Here is a 17179-nt window from a genome sequence, read left to right as displayed (position 1 = left end):
TGACCAGCTAGCCAGAAGGTCTTATAAACTTCATGTACATTCTAGAATATGCCCTGCACCATACTAGGATTCCACTCAAGGTGGGAAGGGCTTGTTAGCGATAGGAAGCTTGAATGTCACAGCGATGCATGAAGCAGCCACAAAAGCTGGGAACAAGAACACCGGTGCTACGTTTCGCTTGGGACATCGCCACGTCAGTTTGAAAACAATCAAGCACAGAGGCATCTGCAGACATCGGATTAAAACCCAACTGTCTCCACCTTCCAGCCCCATGGTCAATAAGCTTCTCCTGCGCCCATTAAAAACTGGATCAAGGAAGCTTGGTTGTGGGAAACGCCGTTACAACTGTGACATTCCCAATTCTCTTTCTGGAGCAGCAGGTGGAACAGAGCCCGATCTGATGTCCTGAGGGCGGGCGGGCCTCCCCCTTGGATTAGCAGCTAATGGGATTTAGCAGCTCATCCAATATCTCCCTTCAATACAGGAGGAGAGGGGGCTAAATGTCACTCTGGATCAAAGACACACACCCTTCAGCTGCCATAGCTAAGTGCTGCTCAGTTAAGCTGTTTCTAATTAAAGTCAGTAGCGACATACCCATTTCTGCTCTGGAGCTGGCTACAGCAACCCCAACTGAAAAGGACAGACATTGGGACGCTACAGGAAAAAGCCCATCAGGCATACGTTGGCAAGGCTTAAGGAATCCCATCAACACGGAGTCTGCTTAGGCTTGTTTCTTTTCACGAAGCATGGAAACCTTCACGTAACACACCTGCAGCCCAGTGCAATGCAGACTTATGCTAGTCTATGACCAATTAAATCAACTGCACTGAAGGTTTACTGTTCATTCACAGGCCACGCTCACACAAACAGCAGTTTTATTTTTTTACATCTTTTGAAGTCCTTTTACTCCTGATCTGAGCAGATCTATACAAGTGGGGATCTATACACAGCACACATTATTTTGCACTACTGAACCATTTGTTCACATTAGACAAAGGTAAAGGCAAGGCAGTGCCTTGTGCAAACACCAGGTCATTACTGACCCATGGAGTGACATCACATCATAACATTTACTTAGCAGCCTGTTTATGCGGTGGTTAGCTATTGCCTTCCTCAGTCGTGTATACTTTACTCCCAGCAAGCTGGGTCCTCATTTTACTGACCTCAGAAGGATGGAAGGCTGACTTAACCTTGAGATGGCCACTGAAATCAACTTCCGGTGGGATTGAACTCGGGTCATGAGCAGAGCTTTGACTGCAGTACTGCAGCTTACAAACAGCTCCCTTTATTCATATTAATGCAGTAATTTTTGAATGGCATCCCCAAGAGGACAGCTACTACTCTGGGCTCAAAGGGGGGCTTTTATCTGACCATGCTAGCACCAATCACAAAGGGTGATGCCTAGAACTTCCCTGTTTGGTTTCACTCCGGGATAGCCTCTTACACCTTCACTGCATGCTCATGGGAAGCAGAGAAGACATGATGAGACCCTTAGTAGCTGTCCCCACCCTGCCAGTGCACCTAATCCTGTTTGCCTTTGTCCATGCAATAATAGCTTAGTGTCACCAGTGGAGGGATATATAAACCAATCATGAGATAGGCACATTAAAAAAAACTCAAACACCAGACTGGAGCCAGCAGCTACATAAAACAAGTTTAATATCCAATGGGGGGGGGGGTGCACAGAGGTCGTGGTGCCTCCAACTGTTCAGGGGGCCAAGAAACACACATACTGGGGGTTAAGCCCAGAGAATGGACAAAATCAGAAAGGGGCGGGGGAATCACTTTACACCAAGCAAAGGGAGCTGGAGTTTTTTTGTTCCTGGGGTGGGGGGAGGGGGAGAGAAAGAAAGGAGTAAATACATTTGCCAAGATGGGGAGGGGAGCACACAGCATCAACACTATCCAGAGGCAGATCAGAGAGTTACATGCAGTGACCTGGGTTTGAACCTAATACAATCATTTCCTTCCCCCAAAATAATTAAGGGGGGCAAGAAGACCCCTCCACTCCCGCAAACATGGAAAAAATAACCTTACTAGAGTCAGAGAATGCTGAAGGGGCAGGGGAATGAGAGAATGGGGTGACATCTGAAGTGATGAAATACCTATGCAGTTAGTAGGTCCGAAAAAAATAAACCCTCATGAAGCTTCCCAGGACAGGAAGCAGCACATAGCTTATGATGGAAGTATTTAGCTACTAGGATACCACTGTGCATGAGTATACACGCACACACATTCAATAGATGGTGCATGCTGGCAAGGGAAATGTTTTGCTATGTGTGCAATGGGCAGCTTTGGAGAGCAGTGGTCCCAAATCTACTGCACCAGCCCATACCAATGCCCATTAATGTTGGTCTGTGGGAAGGGGGGCGGGGAACAGACACAGGAATGCATGAGGCTCGGGAGAAATGAGGTATAGACAGCTCCAGTGCCATTTGGTCTAAGGGCTAGTACGTAAAGGTTGCAGTTTCTTAGCAGCAAAGACTAGCTAACAGCATGCATCATTAAAGAAGTTCACAGTAGAGCAAGAACTTCCAGTATTGCAATCTCAAGTGTTGCCAGCAGGGGGTGCTGCCCAATAAAGAGGACGGAAAGTTTACGTGTGGGGGGGGGAGAGATGGAATGAAATGGTATTGTTCACCCCCCCTTCACAAACCTGAAACCCAGGAGGGAAAAAAGAAGCCAGTTGCTAATCTGCAGCCCTGTATTCTGGAGGGGCTCCAATCTTGCAGCATGCTAAAATCCATTAGTCCCTGCTTACCAGCACACATTGTGGCTATACATGCATTTCCTCCACCTCCTGGCTTTATCAGCTTGCGTCCCTACCCCACCCACACTAACAGCACAGGAAAGTAAGAAAGCAGCTGCCACTGAGTACTGGTCACCTCTGGCCAGAGAGCCAAATTTCACAGACCACCAAGAAAATACAAAATTGACCAAAGGAAAGTAAAAAAAAAAAAATAAGGGGAAAAAAAAGGCCACAGAATCGGCGCCCAATCCCCACTTACCCCAATCCCTCCCGTCACGCCCATATATTTTATTATCTCTATATATATATTTATCACACACGCACGCGCACACACAGAGACCGTGCAAAAAAATCCCGGCAGAGCCAGAACCCAAAAAAGAGAAAGAGAGAGAAAACCAAAAGTTAACCCCAACCCACCCAATCCCAACCCCACAGCAACCGGTGCCGGCAAGGGAAAAGCAAACCCGACAGGGAAAGAAAGAAAGGGGGGCTGGGGGAAGGGGGGGATCAACCCAAAATGGAACAGAGAGGAGGGGCTTAGCCCACCACCATTCCCCCCCACACACACTCATTTCTTGTTCTTCAACTGGTTGGCCAGCCAATCCAAGCCCTCGTAGAGGCCGTCTCCACTTGTGGCGCAGGTGGCCTGGATGTACCAGTTGCGGTGGCGCAGTGAATGAAGGCCCAGCTTGTCTGTGATTTCTGCTGCATTCATAGCATTGGGGAGGTCCTGAGAGGGAATACAGAGAGACAAACAAAAAGTATGAAGTTGTGTGCACCCCCACAACTCTTTCTGTGAAGCAGACATCCCTATCAGTGCCAACAGCTTCCAGCAAAAGCCTAGAATGAGCCCCCAATCTTTTTGAGCCCATGAGCACTTTTGGGATTGTGACATGGGGTAGGTGGGCGCAAGCACAAAATGGCTGCCAGCAGAGGCGGAGTCAACCACAAATGGCTGACAGAAGAGGTGGAGCCAATCATGAAACCACATTCTTACTTTTATTTAACTCCTTGCCTCCTGAGAAAAGGTGCCAAGAGGGAAAATAAAGGATTGTTGACCCCCTCCTACAAGTCGTCTCCTTCCTTCCGGGAACAGTAGATGCAGGGTGGGGTAGGAGAACAGCTTTACTGCCTGCCCCAAGCCAGCCGGGCTTCTTTTACTCCCTGCCCTCTAAAGAAGTGCAGAGACAGGAGTAGGCCAGCAGATCTGAGTAGGAATGTCTGTCCCCATACAGGCTGGCCATTTTGTTCTCCTCCACCCCACCCTCCAGCACCTCAGTGGGCGTGAGAACGGAAAAAGGGCTTTTCTCTGTAAACCTCAACTCCCCTCACAAAAGCGAGGAATAAGGGTAAGGGCCAGGGCAGCTCACCTTCAGCCCAGAAGATCCTTGTGCTGTGGCTGCCAGGGTAATCCAAACAAGCCTGATTCAGCCCTGCCCATTTCCCAGCAGGCGCAAAAAAAGATGTCCACAGGTACCTCAGGATCTGCAGGCTACACACTGGGGACCCCGGGCCTAGGCTATCATTGATCCCCCCAGTTGCCAGACTCCTTCAAACTAGCCCATCCCTTCCTGCCTCAGTTTTTCAATGTCCTGGCCGTGCAGATCCCAGCTCTGGTCACTGCTGCCACATGGTTTAGTGCTGTGCGGTAAGAACCCAGACTGTACATAAAGGCAATTTGCCCATCTTTATTTTGCATAATTTATGTTGCTACTAATGGGCAAGAGCAAGACACAAATGTCCCACTGGCTCCTCACCTCCCAACAGGGTCTTCGCCAAGTGCAACAGGGGCAGCTGTCCCAGGCTGCACGTTTGAAGAGGGCAGAAGCCCACAGTTCACCCCTGCCCCCCTAGAAGGAAGGGGGGAAAGAAGAGCAGGCTCCTGATATCACCTGACCCTGCCCTGTTTGGGGCTAAGGCTGCAGTCATCCAGCAGCAATAGTGGCTCCTGCCCACCATACTTGGCCCCGGGGTGTGTGGGAAGGAATGCAATGATTCTGGGGGCCCACCCTGCACTTTTGCCCAGGGCAACAAAACCACAAAAACTGCCCCTGTTTACACCGAGATTTTTCTCCCTTTGACCATAGGGCTGCTTATTCTTTGCACTAAAAAACGTTCTATATGAACCCTAATTGGCATCCTACTTAAACTTAATTTTTGTGAAACTTTCAGCAATTTTTGCTATTTTGCATAACTTACTATGTTATTGTTTAGAGGAGGAGACAAAAGGAGCTATGCTCAAACCCCAAACATTGGGGAGCTTATTCAGTCACCCTACTGCACAAGTGTCAAACTCGCGGCCCTCCAAATGTTATGGACTACAGTTCCCATCATCCCCTGCCATCATGATGATGGGAACTGTAGTCCACAATATCTGAAGGGCTGCGAGTTTGACACCTATGCCCAGGCTACTGGATACCTTCAAGTATCTCTTCATAACCGTAAAGACTAGAAGTGTGCTTTAGAGAACCAGCAGAGGTTTGTTGGAAGTTCAGTTTTGGACCCAATATTTCATGGCTTCACTGCATTCCCACAAAACTGCAGCTTCACAGGGACAGCTAGAAACTGCACCTGCCCACAAGCATTCCAAGGAACAACTCAGAAAACCAGTGCTCTTCCCTTACTACAGAAGGGGACTTTCAACATCACCATGCTGCTCCATTTGAAGGCTACAGTTTCTCTCACATCCATTAGCTGCAACCCTCATTTTGCCTGAGGGAAAGGAACGAGCAACAATTCATGGGCACAGCATGTCCCATGGAAATAGTTTTAAAGCAGGGTATTAAGCAGTGACTTTTGACCTTGAAACAAACCAGAGTCTTCTGATACTTCAAATCACATTTGTAACTATCTTACGGCCCAATGATTAAAAAAAAAAACTGTAGTTTTGAGACCACCTAGAAAGACCACAGCAAACAAAAAAAAAAGCAGCCTTCAAAAACATTGAGAAGCCGGAAGTTTCCTTGATGCTTCTTGCACTAGCTGTGTTGGAAGAGTCAAGCAGGACCTTTCAAGAGGAAAGCAAAGAGCAGCTTGCGCCTTCAGTAGCAGAACCTACTTCTGCTTCTCAGGAGGCAGCTCTTTCAAAATGGCCTCCCACATGGTAATGTTTTGAAAAAACAAAACTTGAATTCAGAGCCACTCTTTATGTACAAACCTTTCAGCCACAGGGCATGCATGAATACAACAATTTCCCCCCTTCACCTTGCAGACTCATTGTTTTGACTGTCGAACACTGTGCAACAGAGTACAGCACACTGTCTTGCAAGCGACACCGAGCAAAGCAACTGAACCCAGAGAACTGCTGTGGTTCAGGTCCATAAATGTTCACCAGCAATTATGAGTACAGAGTGTTGAGGCAGAGCCAACAGTTACACAACAGACTAGGAAGTTACCCATGATGGTCAAGTCAGCTATACTTGTGGCTTCCAGGAGTCAGCTCCAGGATGCCACCAAACTAAAAAGTTGTTACACTAGTTTTCTACAAGTTTCGAAGTCAGAAACCTTTCTTGCTCCTAACAAAAAAGACAAGAAGGCAACTAGGGACGATGAACTACCTCTAGACTCACCCCTTTTCCTACCACACATTCCTTAGGGAGAGCCTGGCTGGCATCCAGAAGCATCCCTTTCTACCATCCTGGACCCACCTGCTTGTTAGCAAAGACAAGGAGAACAGCATCCCGCAGCTCATCCTCCGCCAGCATCCGCATCAGTTCCTCACGTGCCTCGTTCACTCGCTCCCGGTCATTGCTGTCCACCACAAAGATCAGACCTGCCAGAGAAAGACAGTTGCTATTCATACAAGGCTGCATGATCAAAACAAAGATGCCTTCCAGGGGTAGCAAGACAGGGAGAGCTGCCCAAAAAGAAGACTGGGATCTCTGGCCTCTTGGACAGGAAGGAAAGAAGGTGATTGGGTGCCAGTTTTCGTTTGGCTTTTTAACCAGGTGAGAGCTAGATTTTGTGTGCGTATGTCACTCAGATACAGATGAAAAGTGGGTCTGCTGATTAATCCCACCCAGAGGAGAGCTTTGGCTACTGCAAGATGTAATGTGCTGCCATCAGCTCTCCTGGAGGGAAGATTTAAGAATATAGAACGTTCTAAAAGAGTTTGTTCTTGTGAAACACTCGACCATTCTGTTTGTATGCCCTAAATATAAGATACGCATGAAATATATGAATTCTATTTTCTTGCAATGTTCTCAGTGGCAAGAGTGTTACAAGATACCCAACCTCCTGAACTGCTCTGATGTGCTCTTCTGCGAGACTGTTGCAAATTTTATACTGGAAATTAGTAATTTTAACTGTGTTTTTTAATCTTGTTTTACTTTGAAATTTTGTCCTGTTTTGTATGCCAATAAAGGCTTGCTGTTGTTGTTGGGTCTGGATTTGTTTTTGCCAGATGATTTCCAAAACTTAGGTGGGTGTGTCTTTGTTTTTTGTTGCTTTGCCTGCTAGTGGAGAGATGCACTAGAGGAGATAGAATGGGGTAAGAGATGGTGCTACAAATCATAGAGTGTGGGGCAGGGGAAAATATAGTGGTGGGAGAAAAGGGAAGGGACAGAAGAAAACCATTTGCTGTTTTATCTTCTGGCTTTTCTTGACAACCATATAAACAGCCCACCAGACAACAAAATCCTGCTACTAAGGCCAGGTGAGTCAGAAAAAATCAGCAGCCATTCAGGATGGGCTGAACTAGCATGTATCAGAGACTTAACTAGGGCAGTGGGGAGGGGGTTAATCTCTCCCAATTGTGCCCCCCGGGTCCTTGCTGATATATCAGCAGAGGAAGCGAGACTATGTAGCTGTATTCTAGGACTCTGTCTTTCTAGCACAATGTCCTATCTGATTTTGAGGCTGTGTTCCTAATACCTGGATTGAGAGACAGCTGCCTAACAGTCTCCTAACTTGAGCTGGGGGTGGTGTTAAGGATACCTAGGCTGGTTGTTCTGGATGACTTGAACATTCACACCAAGGCAGTCTTGTCAGGTGCAGCTCAGGATTTCATGGTCTCCATGAAAACCATGAGCCTGTTTCAGGTGATTAACTGGTCCTACACATTTTGCAGGTTACACTCTTGATCTGGGATTTTGTTCTGGGCGGAAGGGATGTGATCTGAGGATGGAGGAGCTGATGATGGTTACTTTGTAATGGACAGATTGCTACCTGTTTGAGTTTATATTTACAGGGAAACCAAGGCTTTACTGAAATGGGGGATCTATTAAGGTAATCCACTCTAGAGCCAGATGAATCCAAATGACTATTATTCTTATTAGTATTACTATTATAATTATTTTCAATTTAGAGTTATTCCTTCAAAGGCAGTGCAACCCCAAACTAAATTGGTCACACCTTAAATTCCGGTTCAGACCTTCCATCCAGCAGTAGTTCTTCCATCCTGTCATGATGAAGCTTCAGTTTATTATCCCACATCCACTACAAAACTTCCTCAAGGCACTGGTTCAGAGTTTTAGATATAAAAACGTAATATTAAACTATTTTGGGTGGCTCTAGTGATTTTCGTGGATATGGTTGGTCCTCCTGTCTATGCCCTGGTTGACTTATGGATTGGGCTATCACCAATATGCAGATGACACTCAGCTTTATCTCACACTTCCAGCTGATCCCCAGTGAGGCTGTAGAAACGCCTAGAGCAGGGGTAGGGAACCTGCGGCTCTCCAGATGTTCAGGAACTACAATTCCCATCAGCCCCTACCAGCATGGCCAATTGGCCATGCTGACAGAGGCTGATGGGAATTGTAGTTCCTGAACATCTGGAGAGCCGCAGGTTCCCTACCCCTGGCCTAGAGGAAGTATTTCTTCAAGCCCCACTTTCACTTTCCATTCTCTCCGCAACAAGCGATGCTACCTGTAGAGCAACTTTTAATTTGCTTCATAGCCAGAGCAGGCAGATTTGCCAGTGAGCACAGCTTTGCCCCGGACATCTTTCCTTTGCCTACAGCCAGCCTATCTAGCTGCGCTCTTCCCAATCCCTTGCACTGCCATCCACGCCATTCCCCTCGCCCCCTTTTCCAGGTCGCCATTCCCCTCGCCCCCTTTTCCATGTTGCCACTCCTTTCTTCTATTCTAAATGCTCACATTGATATATCAATATAATAACAACAACAGAGAGTTGACTTTTGCACACTACCTCCCATACTCTACTTCTGCCCTCCCCAATGATCTGAAGGGCTTTTAAGAACTTCATTTCAAACAAGCCTCTATTTTTAAAAAAACTTCTCCTGCGGCAGGGAGAGAGTTATGTGTGTAGGTGGAGGGGAAGGGGACAGCTCTAGCACATGGTCCCCTTCTTCAGCAGCTTGTCATCCAAGAAATTGCTTTGCCTCTTTCATGGGGGGCAAGAATATTGATGGGCTAGAATATTGATACAACTGCAAAAACAGTAATATCAACACAATAGTAACTTAAAGGCTTTTACAAAGTCAGCAGTTTTGAGGCTACCAGGTGTGATGAGATCTGTGCCTTTAAGGCTGATTTGATGGGTGGAGTTAAGAGAACCAGGAACTGAGAGCCAGCAGACAAACTGTGCTGCAGGTAAGCAGAAAAACACAAAAAGACCCTGCTATAAACCCACTGTGCAGTGAGGAGCCTTGAGGTAAGTGTTCCATGCATAATGGGCCAGAGTGAGTTTCTGTGGTAGAGTAGGAATCTGAACCTAGATCATAGTCTGACAGTATAATCACTAGACAACACTGGCTTTCTGGCTGAACCAGGCATTCAAAAAATTTAGCAATCTGAAAAGAAAAAGAGTGTGGATAAGTAGATTCCAATCCCATGTCTTCACGAAGAAATGGGAGGCAAAGCTCTGCTCAGGAAATTAACAGACTTTTCTCTTCAAGAACAGGAAAGGATAGGAGCAAACCACATTGTTCCAAACTAAAGGTCTTGCCAACTGTGCAACCTCATTAACACTCTTGTCCAATCTTTGCAAAAAGAGTTTTGGGGAGATCACAATGATTTTTTTTCTTCTTTCTTCACTACCATCCCTTATCCCAGAAGGCACATGGGTGGACTGGCTTGTTTTCAAGATTTAAACTGACCTCTTTTGAACATTTTAGAGCAATGCCTGACCTAAAATTTGTCACTTAAGATCAGGGATCAGTTTGTTTGCTAAGAAGCACCAAGAATTTCCAGGCAGGATGGAGAAACTGAAATATTGTCGAAGGCTTTCACGGCTGGAATCACTGGTGGTGTTGTGAGGTTTTCGGGCTGTATGGCTGTGTTCTAGTAGCATTTTCTCCTGACGTTTCGCCTGCATCTGTGGCTGGCCTCTTCAGAGGATCTGATGGCAGTAAAGCAAGTGGAGTATATATAACTGTGGTCCAGGGTGGGAGAAAGAATCATTTGCCTGTTAGCAAGTGTAAAGGGTGCAATTAACAACCTTGATTTGCATGTGTTGTGTGGGAACTTTTGGGTGGGACATTCCACAGGTATATATACTCCACTTGGTTTACTACCATCAGATCCTTTGAAGATGTTAGCCACAGATGCAGGCAAAACGTCAGAAGAAAATGCTACCAGAACACGGCCATACAGCCCGGAAACCACACAACACCCCAACTGAAATATTGATTGTGTAATTCCAAGAATCTTAAGATTTGGTTCAATGGGTCGTATAAGGCCCAGCTAGAACTAAATGATAGATAGTATGTCAGTCTTGCAAAGCAAGTCAATGTAAAAAGACAAAGATTTTTGTTAGCCTGCTAGCTCACATATATCTAAGTCAGTCATTTGTGGAAGGAAGCAGGGAAACCTTTACAAAATTGCCCTCCTGTCTGGTCTCCTAAGGCCATTCTTACTTGTCCAGACACAAACCATTTCTGCCTTTAAAAACAAGACCAGCCAGATGCTTCTGCAAATTTCTTTAACACCTTTAGCATAATCTACTGGCAAAGTACCACATAATTAAATATTACTGAATATTTCTTAATAAAGTAAGATAATTAATAAATTAAGATAATTCATTTTCTTTTCTTCAGAGGTTTCAAAGGTAGACAACTCCAAAAGCCTTTCTAGGGTATTTCAGTCATATGTTTTCACTGACTTCCTTGGGTCACTCAAAGGTCACAGCATTTCTCTGTGGAACAGTGAGATCCATCCACCAGAGATGGCTATCTGCTACTCTTGACCTACAAGCTTCTCCAAGGAAGCACAGTGTAATGGCTGAATGACTTGGATCAGGGAAAGCCACCTGAAACCCTCATTCTGTGGAGGAAGCTTGCTTGGTGACTTTAGCCCAATCATACTCTCTCAGCCCAACCTACTTTACAGGTTTGTGTTGTCAGGCTAAAATGGAGGAGGGAGAATAATACTGTAAAATCAGAAGTAAAAAAATAAGCAAGAGTCAAGAGCCCCTGGCAGACAGACAGTTCACTTAACCTTGAAAAACAAAGCAAAACTTCAAAATCATTACTGGCCAAAACACCTGCTGTCTGAAACCAGGGGAATAAAAAGAGAGATCAGAGAGAAATAAAAGAAGCTTTGTAGCCCCCCACCTGCCCACATTTCCCCCTTTCCCGTACCCTGGGTGTTCTGGAAGTAGTGCCGCCACAGGGGTCGTATCTTGTCCTGGCCACCCACATCCCACACAGTGAAGCTGATGTTCTTGTACTCAACCGTTTCCACGTTGAAGCCTAAGAGAAGAGAAGAAGGGTGAGAATCCAGTTTTACACCTAAGGAAGCTTAGCCCTTCCTACGAGCCAAAGAGCCGAGTATCACAAAGTACATTCAAGGGGCATAACCATGGATAGCCAGTCCACAAGTCCAAGGGGTCACAGTTGCATAAAAAGAGTATGAGCATTACTACGCCCCAGAACACCAGTCGGGAGATATACTTTGCCTTAAAGTGGCAATTCTCTTGTCAACAACCACCATTTACAGGTGGGGCTTAATTTACATGATAGGGTCACCAGGAAAAAGTGTTCACTGGTGAACACGTTGTCATGGAAAAACTGAATTTAAGCACGTATTGGACTGAACTGTCATACTTCACCCCTTTCCAAACCAAGCAGAACCTCAGCTGTGGATTCAAGAAACTATGAGCTCTGGTATTACTAACACCAAATACTCACAACAATGAGTCATCCCTTCAACATAATTGGACAAAGATCATATGAATGGAAAATCATAAGGTACAACGCAACCTGTTCCTTTCCAGAGGATTCTGGTGCAAGCACCCCCACCCTTAAAATGAACAGAGGTTGCACAGCAACGGTGTAACATGACTTGCTCTTAAAACATTCTGTTCTTCTGGCCTCTAAATCTTTAGGACAGGCTAGAAAGCTGTCACCAAAAAAGGAGCTTGCTTTTTTAAAAAAAATTGAAAGCAGGTAATTTCAGAATTCTAATAAGCACCTTGTGTTCTGGAAAACAAAGCTACCATCAGTTTTAGATGTGATGGCTAAAATGAAACCTCCATGTCTAGACGAAGTACACCTTTTCATCCTAGACACTGCTAATAGCAGAGGGCCTTCATGCCCTGCATATGCCTGGCCACTGTAGGAAACAAGGTGACAGGCCTTCTTATGTTTACTCTTTAAATGGTCGTGATGAAGTTGGTGCTCACAGCACTGCACAGGGCAAAGGTGTGCTCACAGAGTTAGAGTGACAGCCTTCTCAGTTTACAGTCTGACAACCTACTCCGCTCCTAACAGTGAGCAGAAGCCGGACATCCCAGGTAACAGACAGCCTCTGCCTTGGTGAACCCACCTTCCAAAGCCAGTCTTAGAACCCCAATAATAAGTCAGATGTACACAAGGTACTGGATATGGGCTTTTGGGGGGAGTTCCAAGTGATTTTACTGTTCCACTTCTGATCCAGCTGCTCGCAGTTCTGAGTCACCCTAATTAAGCCCACCGCATACCCCATCAGGGAGGGAAAACCAGACTAGAATTAATGACAAGAAAATTGCTGTAGCTCCCTAGAACCTCCTCCCCCTCCAGAGATAGGGATGAACCTCAGGTGAAGAAGATTGAATAGACAAGGTTCACTGGTGGAAGTGAGGTGTTTGCTTAAACTGCTGCCCCTGAAGTGGAATAACCATATGATAGTTCGCATCATGCAGCCATCATATGACTAATTTTACCCCAGAAAGAAGAAGAATGCACGTCTGGCACTTATAAGAACAGAGACCGTACCAATAGTTGGGATGGTGGTGACAATCTCTCCCAGTTTGAGCTTGTAGAGAATCGTGGTCTTCCCAGCAGCATCCAGTCCCACCATAAGAATGCGCATCTCCTTCTTGCCAATCAGACTCTTCAGCAGGTTGCCAAAAATGTTCCCCATGGCGGCAGGTTCAGCAGCGCAGGACTTTGCTTTCTCTCCGTTCAGTGGGCGTCAAAGGGCAAGTCCTACAAATGTGGAAAGGGCAATGGACAGGAGGAATGCCAGCTCCCGGCATGTCTTGCAAGGAAGTTAAGTGCAACAGGAGAAAACAGGATCTGAACAGTTTCGAGAATAGCCAGTCAGGTACTTGCAGAGCTAAGAGGTCCCCCCCCCCCACACACCCAAAGGAAAGCATTCTCAACCTATACTTGCAATGTAACACATTTCAGTTTTGATTAGCAGCGTAAGAGCACAAGATCATCAGGATGATGGTTTAATGACTAAGTCCTGCTTCACCCACACATATGCACAGCATTTGGTTACACATTCAGCCGCCAGCCATCAAGTGCATAAAAAACCGATTCCATTGAAAAAGGTGTTGTGCTCAAGGTGATGCAACCAGATACACAACGTTTATATCTATCCGGTATGCATTCTTTTATCTATAAAGTCCCGTTTCCCCTTGCCAGGTTTTCAACTGAGCGTGCAGTTAACAAGTGATGTTTATACATGTGTTAGTCGACCCAAAGACACGCAAGGAAATGTCTTTTCAAAGGGACGGTTTCCTTCACACGCAAGGTTCTGCTAAAGGGGAAAGCCAGCTTTCTGTTATTTAAGGCAAACTTGCAAGTAGACTTACAAAAGCTACTAGCATGTATCATTTCTCGACCAACCAAACATTTTAAATTCGTATTTGATGTTTCAGCAACCTAAAATATGTGCTACTTTTTTCCCCCAGTTGACCAAGTCTTCCCTGGTCACTTGGACTCAATGTTTACTTGCCATTGGCAACCAGGCAACTGGTCATTCTAGCCTGAAGATTTACCAGTTAGGCAGAACAAAATTCACTTATATCACATCTCAGTTCTCCAGCATCTCATTGTTCCAATATCATACAACTCAATTAGAACTTCAGGTAAATAGACATAGCGATATTAGTTTAGTGATTTTATCTAGCTTTCCCCCAGTTTTGTCATTATTTGAATTTTCTGTCCATGAAACTTTTAATTAGCCTTACAATGTAGAAGGCAGAAAAAAGGTATTGCTGGCAAACCACCTCAAGGCAATTTTTGGGGTACTCCCAGCAATGAGACTTTAAGAAGGATATGTCAAGAATCCCTGGACAACACTGGTTTCTGACAAGGTCACTGAAGTGACAACAAAACATTCAGAAAGCTGTAATCTGTACCTCATTTATAGGAAATAATGCATGTAGGGCCCCGGATTCCCCTCCATCCAATATTATGACTAGTTCCGGGGTAGGGAACCTGCGGCTCGAGAGCCGCATGCGGCTCTTCTACCCTTGCACTGTGGCTCCACGAGCCGAGCTGCCGGCCCCATCCTTGCCCGCCCTGCAGGCAGCAGGGCGGGCGCATCCATGCGCTTCTCAGAATGAGCGGAGTAAAAGGTTAAAAAACCCCAATATATGTAGTGTTATCTTTATTTTAAATGTCAAAAATTATTTGCGGCTCCAAGTGTTTTCTTTTCCCGTGGAAAACGGGTCCAAATGGCTCTTTGAGTGTTAAAGGTTCCCTAACCCTGGACTAGTTCATAGAATGCCAGCTAGTAGTTTGGTTCCAAGAGAATCCAACAATCTATTCACAACAGGAACCTCATTAGACATCACTTGCAGGAAGCATACACGCTTCCCAAAAATCTGCCTCGCAGGCAGTGAAGTGGGTCTCGTGGCGGCAGAGAGCAAAAGGACGCCTTATTCAAAGGCCACTTTTCATTTGAATACTGTGGAAGGAGGAAGGCTGCCTTTGTCTAAGTTGTACATTTGTCATGCCCTTCTGTAGTTCTCACAATTAGTCAAGGATGACAGTCCATTAGAAACACACTGGCTATCCTGCTCCATGCAGCTTCCAGCACAAATTGAAGGTTGTGAATGAGGGAAAGCAAGATATCATCTCATGGTGTCCCAAAGCTTCTAAATGACATAAAATGGCTAGATCAAGCCACAATCCCAGTTTATCAGTGGTCCAAGAGAATTCAGGGCTGAATAGGTAGCTGGTTTTATTCAGCATAGCTATGACTGAGCGACTTTTAGTGGGGGACACTACAGTTCCCAGCATGCCTTCTGCATACAAAGGTATGAAGTCCAGGAGAATGGGAAATGAAGTACCTGAACCCCAGGTATCATATGATGTGACTGTATTTCCAGGAGAGACACAGCCCAGCTTGAGCTGTGCGGTGTCCCTCGATCTAGGCTCAGGATTTGTCTTGAAAACACTGATTGGAACTCCAAGAAAGTAAATAACATCGTGTGAAGGAAGGAATGCAAATACAGTCTGCATCTGCACGAGAAACAATATACCAATCCAGAGAGCGCGCCAGGGACAGACATCACGTAGTCAAGCTACGATCTATAATAGATCCTTTCTCCTGCGTCATGATAACAAAAAGGCAAAACAGAGGGAGGCGAGGGGGGCAGTGCCAGGCACTGCCAGTCACACTCACTCTGCCAGGCAAGCCCCTCAGGCAGCATTTATGACTGCCACAGAGCTCAGTCAGGAGCCAACCCTAAAGGGTCGACAAACTGACACAAAACCCCAGGAAGTCTTGCTAGATTCCGCCTCTCAGCTTTTTGGAGCATAAATTATGGTTTACTGGATGACAGAACAGAAAACTAAAGCGACGGATCTTGGCCCAACCAGCTAAACTGATCTCTCCTTCCAAAAAAATTCTGATTTCTTGGGTCTCACACACCTCCCCCTGAGCCAGTCCCAATGCCGGAAGTGTGGGAAGCCACTGACACATCCCAGAATCCAGGGATCCTCTTTTGTGTTGGGTGCTCCTGGCGCCCCCTTCAGCCCAAAGGACTCAATGCGTTTTCTGCACTCTACTCCCTCCAGCCTTTCCAAGGCCCGGCTCAGTCTGCAGGCCCTTGGCAACCCTTTAAATCGAGAAAAGCCGAGAAAGCGTCGATTATCCTTGTTCCTTCCCTGCGCCTTTCCTCCAGCTCCCGCATCGAACGCCTCCCACCCGAAAGCAATCCACCCACACGCCCGCTGCAGTGCACGCACCCCGGTGAGCAACGAAGCTTCGTCTTCGGCGGCACCCTTCGCCCCAACTCTCGAATGGCTACCGGGTCCCTTTGCTACGGCGCTGGCTGCTCCCTGACACACCACGGGTGCAATCACCACCACCACCAGCTCCCACCCCCACATTACAACGCGTGCGCGCTCGAGCTGCCAGACTGGATCACAAAGTCTCTACCGCCCCGTGAGTGCGAGGTGATCTCTTAGAGGCTGCACCCCCAAAATCCACATTCATGCAAAAGCACCGCCCCAACGCGGCCGCTCCCAACCTCCCTCACAGTCGAACCTGCATCCAAAGCGTTTCCAAACTCTGTCTTTATTGAAAGACACACACGCACACATGTATATTTATTATTGCAAAGCCCTCCTCTTTAGTTTCAAATTGACCTCGACGGCCCTCCCCCTCCTGCCTGAACCTGCTCCGCTCCCTGCTGCGCCCCAAGCTCTGCTCTTCTGCAGCTGCAGTGCCTCCCCCACTTAACACAGCGCGGCTCTGCCCTCCCCCACCCCCTTTGGACCATTTGCTGCTGCTGCTGCCGCCGCCACCCCCGCGGGTCGAACCGGGCCTGGGCACCCACCTGCTCTCCTGCGCGCGCGCCGCCTCCGCCTCCCTCTCGTGCCACCTGCCCAGCTGACTCTACACCGCGAGTCCCCCTCGAGCCGGAAGCAGCAGCGGCAGCAGCAGTTGAAACAGGGAGAGCGAGCAGGAATCCGGCAGGCCCGCGGACACGACGCTCTCGCGAGAACTGGTCGCCCCCTCACAACTCCGCGGCGGGGGCGAGAATCTCGCGAGATCACCCCAGCTGTCATCTCCATGGCAGCAACTGCAGCAACGGGGGGCGGGGGGAAGGGTACCCCGGTAGTCTTGCAGGGGACTTTGCATTAAGAGAACATAAACTAAGAGTTCAGTAGCACCTTCAAGACTAATACGTTGCATTTCAGAATCAGCTTTTGTGATACTGGCATACATCTTAAGACATTCCGATGTGAAAGAGCTCCGACTTACAAAACTGGACCGCTGGAATAAAATGTATTAGTTCTGAAA

The 17179-nt window shown here is 46.9% G+C and overlaps 1 protein-coding gene across 2 annotated transcripts; it reads right to left on the bottom strand.

Moving 5' to 3' along the window:
* Window positions 1–1642: 1642 nt before the first annotated feature.
* ARF3 (ADP ribosylation factor 3) lies at window positions 1643–16877 on the bottom strand. Of its 2 annotated transcripts, none has more exons than XM_048488473.1 (5): window positions 16713–16877; window positions 12907–13119; window positions 11293–11403; window positions 6397–6521; window positions 1643–3479 (listed from the first exon to the last, which is right to left on the bottom strand). In XM_048488473.1, the coding sequence occupies exons 2-5, from the start codon at window positions 13052–13054 to the stop codon at window positions 3318–3320; spliced, it is 546 nt and encodes a 181-aa protein (XP_048344430.1). In that variant the 5' UTR covers window positions 13055–13119; window positions 16713–16877; the 3' UTR covers window positions 1643–3317. The 2 variants fall into 2 exon arrangements, with proteins under 2 accessions (XP_048344430.1, XP_048344431.1); XM_048488474.1 differs by lacking the exon at window positions 16713–16877 and adding an exon at window positions 16120–16261.
* Between the last annotated feature and the right edge of the window lie 302 nt (window positions 16878–17179).

Source organism: Sphaerodactylus townsendi, linkage group LG03 (assembly GCF_021028975.2).
Source record: "Sphaerodactylus townsendi isolate TG3544 linkage group LG03, MPM_Stown_v2.3, whole genome shotgun sequence".
Classification (NCBI taxonomy): domain Eukaryota; kingdom Metazoa; phylum Chordata; class Lepidosauria; order Squamata; family Sphaerodactylidae; genus Sphaerodactylus; species Sphaerodactylus townsendi.
This window is presented reverse-complemented; position numbering and strand designations above follow the sequence as displayed.

Coding starts and splice junctions, on each gene's coding strand:
- ARF3 (XM_048488473.1), bottom strand. CDS start 13,054: ATGGGGAACATTTTTGGCAACCTGCTGAAGAGTCTGATTGGCAAGAAG. Junction 6,522..11,292: donor CTACTTCCAGAACACCCAGG/GTACGGGAAAGG, acceptor TTTCTCTGGCAG/GTCTGATCTTTGTGGTGGAC. Junction 3,480..6,396: donor TTGTCTTTGCTAACAAGCAG/GTGGGTCCAGGA, acceptor ATTCCCTCTCAG/GACCTCCCCAATGCTATGAA.